The sequence below is a fragment of the Arabidopsis thaliana genome (assembly GCF_000001735.4).
Source record: "Arabidopsis thaliana chromosome 1 sequence".
NCBI lineage: Eukaryota > Viridiplantae > Streptophyta > Magnoliopsida > Brassicales > Brassicaceae > Arabidopsis > Arabidopsis thaliana.
The window spans coordinates 4384253-4396299 of record NC_003070.9 but is presented as its reverse complement, the minus strand read 5'-3'; the positions used below and the strand labels follow the sequence as shown (position 1 = coordinate 4396299).

General features: G+C 37.9%; 6 protein-coding genes and 1 long non-coding RNA gene across 13 annotated transcripts; 3 read left to right on the top strand and 4 right to left on the bottom strand.

Moving 5' to 3' along the window:
- Window positions 1-8: 8 nt before the first annotated feature.
- On the top strand, window positions 9-1403 carry ATAN11 (Transducin/WD40 repeat-like superfamily protein). Its single transcript, NM_101162.3, has one exon. It carries the CDS (start codon window positions 146-148, stop codon window positions 1184-1186), a length of 1041 nt encoding a protein of 346 aa, NP_172751.1. The 5' UTR covers window positions 9-145; the 3' UTR covers window positions 1187-1403.
- Window positions 1404-1845: 442 nt separating this feature from the next.
- On the top strand, window positions 1846-3862 carry GAPA-2 (glyceraldehyde 3-phosphate dehydrogenase A subunit 2). 5 transcript variants are annotated; one of them, NM_001332055.1, is made up of 5 exons: window positions 1846-2058; window positions 2152-2256; window positions 2450-2754; window positions 2832-3076; window positions 3164-3862. In NM_001332055.1, the coding sequence occupies exons 1-5, from the start codon at window positions 1891-1893 to the stop codon at window positions 3664-3666; spliced, it is 1326 nt and encodes a 441-aa protein (NP_001321059.1). In that variant the 5' UTR covers window positions 1846-1890; the 3' UTR covers window positions 3667-3862. The 5 variants fall into 5 exon arrangements, with proteins under 5 accessions (NP_001321059.1, NP_172750.1, NP_001077529.1 ...); NM_101161.3 differs by having other exon boundaries at window positions 1900-2058; window positions 3164-3850; NM_001084060.1 differs by having other exon boundaries at window positions 1900-2058; window positions 2450-2758; window positions 3164-3814.
- Window positions 3863-3906: 44 nt separating this feature from the next.
- AT1G12890 (Integrase-type DNA-binding superfamily protein) lies at window positions 3907-4629 on the bottom strand (the record flags this gene model as incomplete). Its single annotated transcript, NM_101160.2, has 1 exon — window positions 3907-4629. The coding sequence occupies exon 1, from the start codon at window positions 4564-4566 to the stop codon at window positions 3907-3909; it is 660 nt and encodes a 219-aa protein (NP_172749.1). The 5' UTR covers window positions 4567-4629.
- Window positions 4625-4862, bottom strand: AT1G04983. Its single transcript, NR_138813.1, has one exon. It is a non-coding gene; the product is annotated as an other RNA (long non-coding RNA).
- A 93-nt stretch (window positions 4863-4955) lies between these two features.
- On the bottom strand, window positions 4956-6622 carry NUDT12 (nudix hydrolase homolog 12). Its single transcript, NM_101159.2, has 5 exons — window positions 6194-6622; window positions 5926-6049; window positions 5760-5843; window positions 5519-5668; window positions 4956-5436 (listed from the first exon to the last, which is right to left on the bottom strand). The coding sequence occupies exons 1-5, from the start codon at window positions 6262-6264 to the stop codon at window positions 5254-5256; spliced, it is 612 nt and encodes a 203-aa protein (NP_563919.1). The 5' UTR covers window positions 6265-6622; the 3' UTR covers window positions 4956-5253.
- A 567-nt stretch (window positions 6623-7189) lies between these two features.
- AT1G12870 (F-box and associated interaction domains-containing protein) lies at window positions 7190-9171 on the top strand (the record flags this gene model as incomplete). The annotated part of the gene is made up of 2 exons (NM_101158.1): window positions 7190-8332; window positions 9064-9171. The coding sequence occupies 2 exons, from the start codon at window positions 7190-7192 to the stop codon at window positions 9169-9171; spliced, it is 1251 nt and encodes a 416-aa protein (NP_172747.1).
- Window positions 9172-9648: 477 nt separating this feature from the next.
- On the bottom strand, window positions 9649-11996 carry SCRM2 (basic helix-loop-helix (bHLH) DNA-binding superfamily protein). Of its 3 annotated transcripts, NM_101157.3 has the most exons (4): window positions 10658-11996; window positions 10364-10576; window positions 10111-10281; window positions 9649-9991 (listed from the first exon to the last, which is right to left on the bottom strand). In NM_101157.3, exons 1-4 carry the CDS (start codon window positions 11540-11542, stop codon window positions 9908-9910), a joined length of 1353 nt encoding a protein of 450 aa, NP_172746.2. In that variant the 5' UTR covers window positions 11543-11996; the 3' UTR covers window positions 9649-9907. The 3 variants fall into 3 exon arrangements, with proteins under 3 accessions (NP_172746.2, NP_001320453.1, NP_001320452.1); NM_001332053.1 differs by having other exon boundaries at window positions 9649-10281; NM_001332054.1 differs by having other exon boundaries at window positions 9664-9991; window positions 10364-11982.
- Window positions 11997-12047: the final 51 nt, after the last annotated feature.

The window sequence follows — 12047 nt, the reverse complement described above, 5'->3', positions numbered from 1 at the left end:
AGCCATGTTACTCTGTTTTCCTTAAACGGTGTCGTTTTCGTCAATTATTAAAATAAACTGGATGACTGGAATATCCATTTGCTTTTGAGCGAGTGATAGAAGCGGAGGCGATTTTCTAGGGTTTTTGCTCGGAATCGATTTCACGATGGGAACGAGCAGCGATCCGATTCAAGATGGTTCCGATGAGCAGCAGAAGCGATCAGAGATCTATACATACGAAGCGCCATGGCACATCTACGCAATGAATTGGAGCGTTCGTCGCGATAAGAAGTATCGTCTCGCCATCACTAGCCTCCTCGAGCAATACCCGAACCGTGTCGAGATTGTGCAGCTCGATGAATCCAATGGTGAGATCCGTTCCGATCCTAACCTCTCCTTTGAGCATCCTTATCCACCAACGAAGACCATTTTCATACCTGACAAGGAATGCCAAAGACCTGATCTTCTCGCTACTTCAAGTGATTTCCTTCGTTTATGGAGAATCGCTGATGATCATTCCCGTGTTGAGCTCAAATCTTGTCTCAATAGCAATAAGAACAGTGAGTTTTGTGGTCCTCTTACTTCTTTTGATTGGAATGAAGCTGAGCCACGTCGAATTGGAACATCTAGTACTGATACGACTTGTACTATCTGGGACATTGAGCGTGAAGCTGTTGATACTCAGCTTATTGCTCATGATAAGGAAGTTTTTGATATTGCTTGGGGTGGTGTTGGTGTTTTTGCATCTGTTTCAGCTGATGGCTCCGTTAGGGTGTTTGATCTTCGTGATAAGGAACATTCGACGATTATCTATGAGAGCTCCGAGCCTGATACTCCTTTAGTGCGTCTTGGTTGGAACAAACAGGATCCTAGGTACATGGCTACTATTATCATGGACAGTGCTAAAGTTGTGGTGCTTGACATTCGTTTTCCGGCTCTTCCTGTGGTTGAGCTTCAACGACATCAAGCTAGTGTCAATGCCATTGCTTGGGCTCCTCATAGCTCTTGTCACATTTGTACTGCTGGAGATGATTCTCAAGCTTTGATTTGGGATATTTCATCCATGGGACAGCATGTTGAAGGTGGTCTTGACCCTATTCTAGCTTACACTGCTGGTGCTGAGATTGAGCAGCTTCAGTGGTCCTCTTCTCAGCCTGATTGGGTCGCAATTGCTTTCTCTACTAAGCTGCAAATTCTCAGGGTTTGATCTTTTCAAAGAATTTCTCATCTCTTGTCAGATTAGATTTTACTCATTTTCTATCGTATTAGGGGTCTCGTTACCCTTGTTACTATCCTCAAGATGTAAAGACTGTTCTCAATCGAATTAATGAATCTGTTTGATCTTGTTGCTATACTCAAGATGCAAAGCTTAGCACTGACTCTTATTGATGTATGATTGATAAGAAAGGATAATCCTTTGATCTAGATTTTTGCTTCATTGCTTTTTCTCTCGTAGCACAATCTTTGCAGTATGATCCATGGGAAGTGTGTACCTCAATTGTGGATGATTAGGTTTAGTTTTGTATTTGATTAGAGCTATGGACTGCTAGAGTTAGTTACACCTCTCAGTACCTATTGTATTTCTTGGAATAGCTTTCTATAAAGTCAATGCGCAAAACAAAAAGGTACAGAGACATAATGACACATCTTTCTTTGAGATTACAAAGACAAAATGTGTAATCTTTTAAATGGCTAAGAAGGAGCAAGAAGGGTCACACTTCTTAATGTGTCAGTGATTTTCATCTGCAGCATAGAGATGTCAGAAAAGCTATGTCGTCGAGTCACTAGATCAAATGTGACCACATGATGGAGAAGCCCATCCACTTGTGAAGCCCAAGTGAGAAAATCAAAAATATGTGTGAATCATAGAAAACGTGAAGAGGGAAGAGAGATAAAACCACAACCATACAAATGAATGACAAAGCTATCCAGAATCTCATCTTCTTTGCCTCCAACTCAGCAATTCATATTTTCCTATATTACAACTCTCTGCCTCTTCTGCTTACATCATACAACAAGCTTCTCTCTCTGGTAGCCATGGCTTCGGCTACTTTCTCTGTGGCCAAACCATCTCTTCAGGTTTTGTTTCATCTTCCTAACCACATTATCTGATTGCCCTTCACACAAGTTTTATCATCATCTCATAAATACTCTCATGTTTTACTTTTTCAGGGTTTTTCTGAGTTCTCAGGACTTCGAAACTCCTCTGCTCTTCCCTTTGCCAAGAGATCTTCTTCCGATGAGTTTGTTTCCTTCGTCAGTTTCCAAACTTCTGCAGTGAGTTCCTTTTTCACCCACTCCTCTCTATTGCTCCTGTGTTATATATCTTATGGTGCAATCTTGTAAACTCAAGAGCTGTTTCTTGTGTCTAATGCCACCATTGTAGATCTATCCATGATGAACAAGGCTGCATGGCATGATCAGCCATGATTAACCATATACGTTTTTTTTTTCTGTCTCTGTGTTGTAGATGAGAAGCAATGGTGGATACAGGAAAGGGGTGACCGAGGCCAAGATAAAGGTAGCCATCAATGGGTTCGGTAGGATTGGTAGGAACTTCTTGAGGTGTTGGCATGGTCGTAAGGACTCTCCTCTTGATGTCGTTGTCATTAACGACACTGGTGGTGTTAAACAAGCATCACATCTCCTCAAATACGACTCAACTCTTGGAATCTTTGACGCTGATGTCAAACCTTCAGGAGACTCAGCTCTCTCTGTTGATGGAAAGATCATCAAGATTGTATCTGATCGTAACCCATCTAATCTCCCCTGGGGGTAAGTTAAAACAACACTTCTCATATCATTTGAATTGAATCAACCCAGTTAGATCTAAACCTGGTGATGATGTTTAGGGAACTAGGCATTGACTTAGTTATCGAAGGAACCGGAGTGTTTGTTGACAGAGACGGTGCTGGGAAGCACCTTCAGGCTGGAGCCAAGAAGGTTCTTATCACTGCACCTGGAAAAGGTGACATCCCAACTTATGTCGTTGGTGTCAATGCTGAACTTTACAGCCATGAAGATACGATCATCAGCAATGCGTCTTGTACTACTAACTGTCTCGCTCCATTCGTCAAGGTTCTTGACCAGAAATTTGGTAAGCGTCTCATTGAAAGTCAAATGTTGCTATGTTGCAATCTTGTAAAAATCTGAGTAATATTGTGTTGTGTGTTAAACTTGTTAGGGATCATAAAGGGTACAATGACAACTACTCACTCATACACTGGTGACCAAAGGTTGTTAGATGCGAGCCACCGTGATCTAAGGAGAGCAAGAGCAGCAGCTTTGAACATTGTTCCAACATCTACAGGAGCAGCCAAAGCTGTGGCTCTTGTGCTTCCTAACCTCAAAGGAAAACTTAACGGAATTGCATTGCGTGTGCCAACTCCAAACGTTTCAGTGGTTGACTTAGTCGTGCAAGTCTCCAAGAAAACTTTTGCTGAAGAAGTCAATGCTGCTTTCAGAGATGCAGCTGAGAAAGAGCTTAAAGGTATCCTTGACGTCTGTGATGAGCCTCTTGTCTCTGTTGACTTCAGGTGCTCTGATGTATCCTCCACTATTGATTCTTCCCTCACAATGGTTATGGGAGATGATATGGTTAAAGTGATTGCTTGGTATGACAATGAATGGGGTTACTCACAGAGAGTCGTTGATTTGGCTGACATTGTTGCCAATAACTGGAAGTGAAGACTCAACAACCTCTTGATGTCTGCTCCATTATTTTTTACTGTTACATGATTCGGAATGTATAATTGTAGTTCCTGAGTTTATTATGTATTTGTGCTCTATAATTTATAGTAATAAACTTGATTCAAACATATTACATCCTCTGCTTAATACACAACTCTGGTTTGGGAATGCATTTGACACTAAAGAAAGATACAATACTTTTTATATTACATAAATTGAAGGATCGGTAATACAAGCTCACATAAGAAACTGTGGAGCATCGTCGTTGACATCTTTGAGAAAACTCTGAAGATAATTCCCAATGTAGTCATACTCAAAGCAGAGAGGTTCGTCGCTGAGAACTGAGCCAAACTTCATATGGTCTGCATTGTCATGTTCACCGACTTTGTCCTGATGACCGAATAAACTGTTTGACATATCATTAGGTAAAGAAATCTCTTTGCTTTGGCCAACATGATCACCATCATTATAACAATGTGAGAAAGTGTTAGTGAGATTGGTAGAAGACTCTTGTTTTTGAGAAAAAGAAGAAGAGATAGGATCAGCAACAAAATGGTTGTTTTCAAAAGGCTGATCTTGAAGAAGACAGAGACTAGAAGATCCCCAAGTCATATGAGGCTCCAAAGACTGTTGTGGATGTCTTTCTAAAGAGGTGTTTTCAGTGTAGAAGAAGTTTGTTGTAGCTAGAGAGCCGCTGATGGATCGAGCAGCAACGTCATATGCAAAAGCAGCTTCTTCGGCTGTATCAAACGTTCCAAGCCAATGTCTTTCTTTAGTAAAAGGGTTTCTGATTTCAGCTGCATATCTTCCCCATGGACGTCTCCTCACTCCAAGGTACTTCCCTTCTTGTAACTTCTTCTCTTCTTTGCTTTTTCTCTTGTTACTTGATTTCAACATGTTCACAATATTCAGAGATCAATGTTTCTCTCTCTTTAAGTCTCTTGAGCTTTGAGGTTCCTTATGCTGCTATATAAACTCTATATTGAGTAAGAAGAGCAAAAGAGTGTGTGAACTTGATTGATGCCTTTTTGGATTTGGCATTAAATTTAAGGAAACTGTTGGGAGTTCAAAAATTTAACTCCAAAGACTTATTTCTCCTTCGTAAACTGTGTCAGCAGAAACAAGGAAGTGTTTCATATTTTCTCTATTTTTGTCCTTTTGCTTAATATTTTCCACACTTTAGTCTGTGAGGTGATTCATATTAAGGAATGTATGGAGCAAAGCCAAGTTGTGACAAGGACATTGTCATTATAGACTCAGACAAAAACTGTACAAATGTCAAGAAACCTAACTAAACATGTGACATAAGCTTAGGGATTTGGATTCTTAAGTGTATTCAGTTGATTTTGAAGTCAAGCCTTAAGCATTGATTTGTGTGTGATTAGGTAATTTCTTCTATGTCCTTTGTCTTTTTGCATTTGGTGTCCCAATTGCATATAAAGACAACTCTATCTTTATCACTTCAAACAGACAGATATCAAGATTCAAGACAGATGATTTGAGATTATATCATGTCACATGTGTTGCAGTCACTTTACTTCTCATTTTTTCAATTTGTTTACGTTAGCTAAAGAATATGAAAAACTAGTTAACTACAAAACAGTACCAAGGATCTATTTGACTCTCCTCCTCTAGCTTTGAAGAATCATGCACTGTCTCTTCCTCTGTTCTCAATCTTCTTTCATCTTCCATTACTCTCAAAAACTCTTCAAGTGCTCTCTGCATCCACTCATACCGACAAAGCTCCAACGCTTCTTTAACAGTCAACTGCACATTTTCGAGTAATCTCAGAGTTAAAACATTGTACTTACTTATATGAATAACTACACATTTGAATCTTAAGCTTTACCCATCTTCGTTCACGATTCTTTCGCTCTGGCCAATCCTCGAGTTCTTCGGTAACTTTTAATGCAAACATATATCCTTTACATCCACCTAAACATTCATCCTCCACTGTGCTACTTTTGCTTCTAAATTCCCAAACTCCTAAAGGAAGTTCCTATAAACAAAAACATGACCAAAACACATCTAATTCAAAAAACTTTAAAATAGCTTTCTTAGTGTTTTGTTTAATAAAGGTGTAAACTTACTCTAAGTATTCCTTTAACTCCTGCTTCTTCAATGGCTTCACGAGAAGCAGCTTCAAGAACAGTCTCATCATCTTCCCATCCTCCCTGATAATAATATACACAACAAATTAACATGAGCAATTACAAATGATAGTACAGAGGATGATTTTTCAATTCAAAAAAAGACCTTTGGGAAGACAAGATCATGACGATTAGGAGATGAAACCATAAGAACTTCAAGTTTGTTTACAAAGTCAACACCTGAGTCTTCTTCAGTTTCGTCAGCTTTCATCAGCCTATAAGGAATGCATCTGTTCATAATGTATAGAGAAACAAACAACAAGAAAATCAACAATTTTGTTTTCTGATTTTTGGGGTTTCTTGAAAATTTTCAAGATTTGCAAGAAACAAAAAAACAAAACAAAATGATTTTTTGTTGTGTAAGTTGTTGGTACCCAGAAACGAGACGGAAGTTGTTGTCGTAACGTTGACGATCTCGTCCTGTCCGAGAAGAAAGAACCGACATTTGATGAATCTGCCAACACAAAAAAAATCAAAAGGGATTGAGACAACAGAAACAGAGAATGCTACTTTCTTGAAAAGCCCTGTTCTTGTTTGTATGAAACATGTTGATCATAGCCTAGCTTTTATGACGAATCCATATTCTTGTTTTGAAAATAAACAAATTTTCCAGAATTAACGAATCTCAAAAGTCACAAAAAAATAAAATCGTTTATATGAATTTTTTTGTTTGTTAAATAACTTGCTATTTTTGCGGAGAAGAATGAGGAGTTGTACCAACGAGCATTCACTGCTAACTATCACCTGTCTCTCTATATAATCAGTTTTAATATTTATACATGAAAATAAATAAATTATTTTTGTTAGAGCTCAAAAACAAGAAGAACCTTAAGAACGCAAATTCGAAGCAAGTCACTAAAAGGATCTGATTCTGTATTTGACTTATTACTGTTTTATCTCACGAGTATTCTCCACTATAGAGAAGAACTATTCGATAATTGATTCTATAAAACTTATCTTGAGACGTGTTTTAAACAAGACTGCTGAAAACCGAATTCATATAGGTTCAAACTTTCAATTCGTTTCTAGTGTCTTTTTTTTTTTTTTTTGTTGGGTCTTGGTTTTAGTTTTAGCCAATCAGAATTGTTTGTTAGCAAATCTTGTATTTTTTTCGTTTTTGCTAAAATCACTCAAATTAGAGAATAAATAAATTGTTTCTGAAAAAAATGTATTTCCATTTCCTTAGTCGAAATTGGCTTTTATTTCCTTTTCTATTATTTTAATTTAAACATAAATTTTGTGGGATGATAAACTTCCTTTTTCATAACCGGCTAATCCTTATCAATCCTTAACAGAGTAGAATTTGGAGATAAGTGTGTGTATAAAAAGACAAAACCAATTCACTCGTATCAATAAGAAGAAGAAAAACAATGGTCATGGATGAAGAAAAGCAAGCGATTGTATCATCATCATCATCATCACAAAGAAAGAGAAGATACAAGAAGCTAATGATTGCATCATCATCATTACCAGACGATGTCGTAGAAGAAATCTTCTTGAAACTTCCGGTCAAAGCCCTAATGAGATTTAAGTCTCTCTCAAAACAATGGAGATCGACGCTCGAGTCTTGCTATTTCTCACAGAGGCACTTGAAAATAGCCGAGCGATCACATGTGGATCATCCAAAAGTCATGATCATCACTGAAAAATGGAATCCAGACATAGAGATTAGTTTTAGGACTATCTCTTTGGAATCAGTTAGTTTTTTATCCTCTGCTCTTTTCAATTTCCCTCGCGGATTCCATCATCCCATCTACGCTTCTGAAAGCTGTGACGGAATTTTCTGCATTCATTCCCCAAAAACACAAGACATATATGTAGTTAATCCAGCAACACGTTGGTTCCGACAACTTCCTCCGGCTAGGTTTCAGATCTTTATGCACAAGTTAAACCCCACTCTAGATACTTTGAGAGACATGATACCAGTCAATCATCTAGCATTCGTGAAGGCCACTGATTACAAATTAGTGTGGTTGTATAACTCTGATGCCTCGAGAGTTACTAAGTGCGAGGTTTTTGATTTTAAGGCAAACGCTTGGAGATACTTGACTTGCATACCAAGTTATCGAATATATCATGACCAAAAGCCAGCATCTGCAAACGGGACGCTTTATTGGTTCACGGAAACATATAATGCAGAAATCAAAGTAATAGCTTTGGATATTCACACCGAAATATTTCGGTTGCTGCCTAAGCCTAGCCTTATTGCTAGTTCAGAGCCTAGCCATATTGACATGTGCATTATAGATAATAGTTTGTGCATGTACGAAACAGAAGGGGATAAGAAGATCATCCAAGAGATTTGGAGGTTGAAATCATCGGAAGACGCATGGGAGAAGATTTATACCATAAATCTGCTTTCTTCTTCTTATTGCCATTTCCATGTTCTCGATGGATATAATTTGACCAGATTATGTTATTGGACCCAAAAGGATTTGGTTGAGTCATCCACACCGGTGGCGATATACAAGGACAAGAAGATCATACTCTCACATCGCTATACCTGCAATCTGGTAAATTCCCAAACAGGATCTCTTTGCTCATTTTTCAGACAATTTTTGTGTTTAAGATCTGTTCCTTATTTTCCAAGTTTGATTTCTCATATTTAAATAAAATACTACTAATTATTTTGATGCGTTTTGAAGCATGAAAGAAAGAACTCATTGTATTTTTTACCGATTATGTGTGTTTTTATTTTTGCTTCCATTATACGTTTGTTGTTATTTAGAATGAACGAGGCTACACTTATATATCTTTTAGACATCAAAATCAAGACAAAGTTCAAAAAGCCTACTCATCATATCCAAAGATTCAAAATTTGCCTAGCAATTGCTCTTCTTGAGCTCATTGCAGAAAGTCAATGACATTAAGTTGATTACATATTTGAAATCTCTCTTTTGTTGGATCATATTATCACCTCATGTTTTTGGACATGTTGATTATCCAACAATGAACATGATTAAAATCATTAACCATCAGATATTCTTAAGGTGTTGCAAATGCATCAAGAAAAGCTTTGCTCATGAATTATGATTTCTCACTTCCCTATCTAGTAAACGACGTTGTAGAGGAAATCTTCTTGAGACTTCCTGTGAAATCACTAATTCGACTAAAGTCTCTCTCAAAACAATAGAGATGGATGCAAATTATACAAATAAGTGTGGTTTTATAATTCTAATGCGTCTCATTCTGATGCCACGAGTCCAAACGAAGGACTTACCAAGTGTGAGGTTTTTGATTTTAGGGTAAACGCTTGGAGGTACTTGAATTGCACGCCAAGTTATCGAATATACCATGCCCAAAAGCCAGCATCTGTAAACGGGACGCTTTATTGGTTCACAGAGCTATATAATGCTGAAATCAAAGTAATAGTTTTCGATATCATTACAGAAAAATTCCGGTTGCTGCCAAAGATAGTTCCCGCTATTGCTAGTTTAGATCCTAGCCATATATACACTCTGGATAATGCTTTGTGCATGTCGAAAAGAGAAGGAGATAAGCTGATCCAAAATATTTGGAGGCTGAAGAAATCATCAGAAGACACATGGGAGAAGATTTATACCATAGATTTTCTTTTAATTCTTACCAATTAGCCAAGTTTATCTGGTTCCATTATGTTTTTGTCTTTAACATCTTCAGTCGCCCACGGCACAAACCAAATCTTACTAAACTGAACCAAGCTCAGACATTTATAAAGAATATGAATTTTACATAGAGATTCATCTCTGTTCTGAAAAATTGATATATCAGAGCGTTTGCCTATGAATTGTGCATTTCTTAATATTTTGTTTAGCCTTTTCTCATGACAGACTCATGTGTGTTTTATCAATGAAAATCAACATTGCTCTCTTCTTGCAAACAACATATAAATGAAAAGCAAAGTAGAATTATTGAGAAACAATGGCATTTTGCTCAAAGGTTGCAACTATTGTTCCCCAAACACATGTTCTCATAGCTAAAATAAAACAGTTATCATCTTCCATACATGATTGAAATTGATGAAACTAAGTAAGAAAATTGCTGACTAAAACAGAACAAGGACTTAGATCTAGCTCTGTTCCACACAGATGCTTCCTTCTGCTTCGCAATCAAACCAAACCAGCGTAACCTGCTGTATCTAAAAGCACTGCTTTGATTTGTTCAGGTAACACGTCATGGTCTTCTTGACATTGCTGATTAGAAACACAAAACATGTTGTTACTTGTATACTAATCATTCTCTCAAATAACTATTCTTTGACTGCTAGTTTTACTAATCAGTGATCAGCATAGCATCTTAACAACTATATTACCTCAGCGCGGAAAACATCCAAAGCAAAACCATTGAAACAGCTAATCACCGCTTGTTGAACATCCAATCCTAAGTTATCCAAAGCTCTCATGGTGGAAAGTAAAAGACCTGGTCTACGTCCACAGAACATGTGTATGTTCACTGCCTTTCCTTCTCTTAATCTAACCTCAACCTATATCAAAACAAAGAAGCGTTACTAAGAAAATTAAAGAATACAGCTTTGTCCACTAGAAAGCAATTGAGCTTATTCTTACTCTTGGTTGTTGGCCTTTAGGACTTGGCAAGGAGGAAGATGGACACAACTCTTCCTTAACACGGTAAGACAGCGTTTGTGGAGTCGGTGTTAACGGATGCAAGCTTGAAGAACTCGGTGGAGTAGATTCAAGTTCGGTGTGAAGATCGTTGATTCTTTGTAAAAGCTCTTTGAGGTAATCAATAGCATCTCCAAGTATTGATGCTCTATCCATCTACATTTGCAACCCAAAATTAGTGACACAAGAAGTTATTAAGGAGAACAAAGAGAAAAAAGGAAGAATCTTTTTGGTTACTTTGCTGATCTTGGGAACAACTGATCTAAGCATGTAAAGCCTATCATTAAGCTTCTTCCTTCTTCTTCTCTCAGCCATAAGATTCTTTGCAGGCATTCCTTTCTTCTTACCTTTGTTGTTATTAGTATTATGGTCATCAGATTCGTAATTCAATCCAGAGATATCGATGATTCCGGTACTAGTATCGTCAATCTCTCTCTCGTAGCTCGATTTCCTCATTTCAGAAGAACTCTCAGAATTGCACATTTTGCTACTCGAGCTCTGACGCATTGCAGCTCGTTTCTGAAACAGAGTTGGCTGCGAGCCAGATGAAGCCATTACCTGTAACGGTTTTAAAACCTTTGCTCTGTTTGAGAACAGAGGACTCAATCCACATGATCCTGAGCTGTTTTCCGGAGCTGGAAGAAAATCCGGTACTGAGTGGTTTAAGCCAGTGAAATTCATCGAGTTCGGAGATTGATGATTTCCATGGAATTGTTGTCCTAAGAAACCAGAGTCAAAGCCGAAGTCATCGAAAGTGTTGTTATTGATGGTTGGGACGTTGAGAAGAGAAACTATACAAGCTTTCGTAGCTAAGAAAGACTGTTCCTGTTGTTGTTGTTGTTGTTGTTGTTGCTGTGAAGCAGCGTCGAGTGTGAAAGGATGTAATAACGGAGAAGAAGAAGAAGAAGAATCAATCGATTGCTGAAGAAGAAGAAGCAGATTCTCTGAGGGGTTTAAAGGAAAGCCACCATTGAATCTGAAGTCGTTTTGATTAGTGTGTTGTGGTGGTGGTGGGTTATTGAACCAGTCTTCATCTGGGTTTCTGACCCAAGACGCAGCTTCACCGTTATTAACTTCCGGAGATTCACCGGAGCCGTCAAGCCAAACACCGTCGCTGTTCATGTCAAACTAGTAGAGAGAGAGAGAGAGTGGGAAAAGTTTCGAATTTTGGAGAGAAGTAGAAATGGAACCTCAAAAGGAGACAAGGCGAGAGAAACGTAGATAATATAGAGAGAGATTTTTCTTGAAAGGAGGCGTACGTTATAAAGTGGAATCACGAGGATCTTATGAAGAAGAAAAAAGTGAGAAATCTGAAGAAGAAAGATAGAGAGATTTCAGAGCTCGAAAACCCTAAAAAGTTGAGATTTTTGGGGATTTCAATGTTGTCAAGGCCACCATTTATTTACTCTGTTTGGTTTCTTGGTCTATCTTGGTTTAAGAGTTGGTGTTGATTCTCGTGACTATTGTTTTTGCTTTCCGTCTCTCACCTCCACTTCATCTTTGCCACCTCTCTCTCATTTTTTTTTGTCTGCAGAATTATTTCAGTGATAGAGCTTAGGAAGATGATTTAGTTAAAGCTAAATCCGACCGTTAATAATCAAAATAAGTATACAGTTCAGTTTGGTTG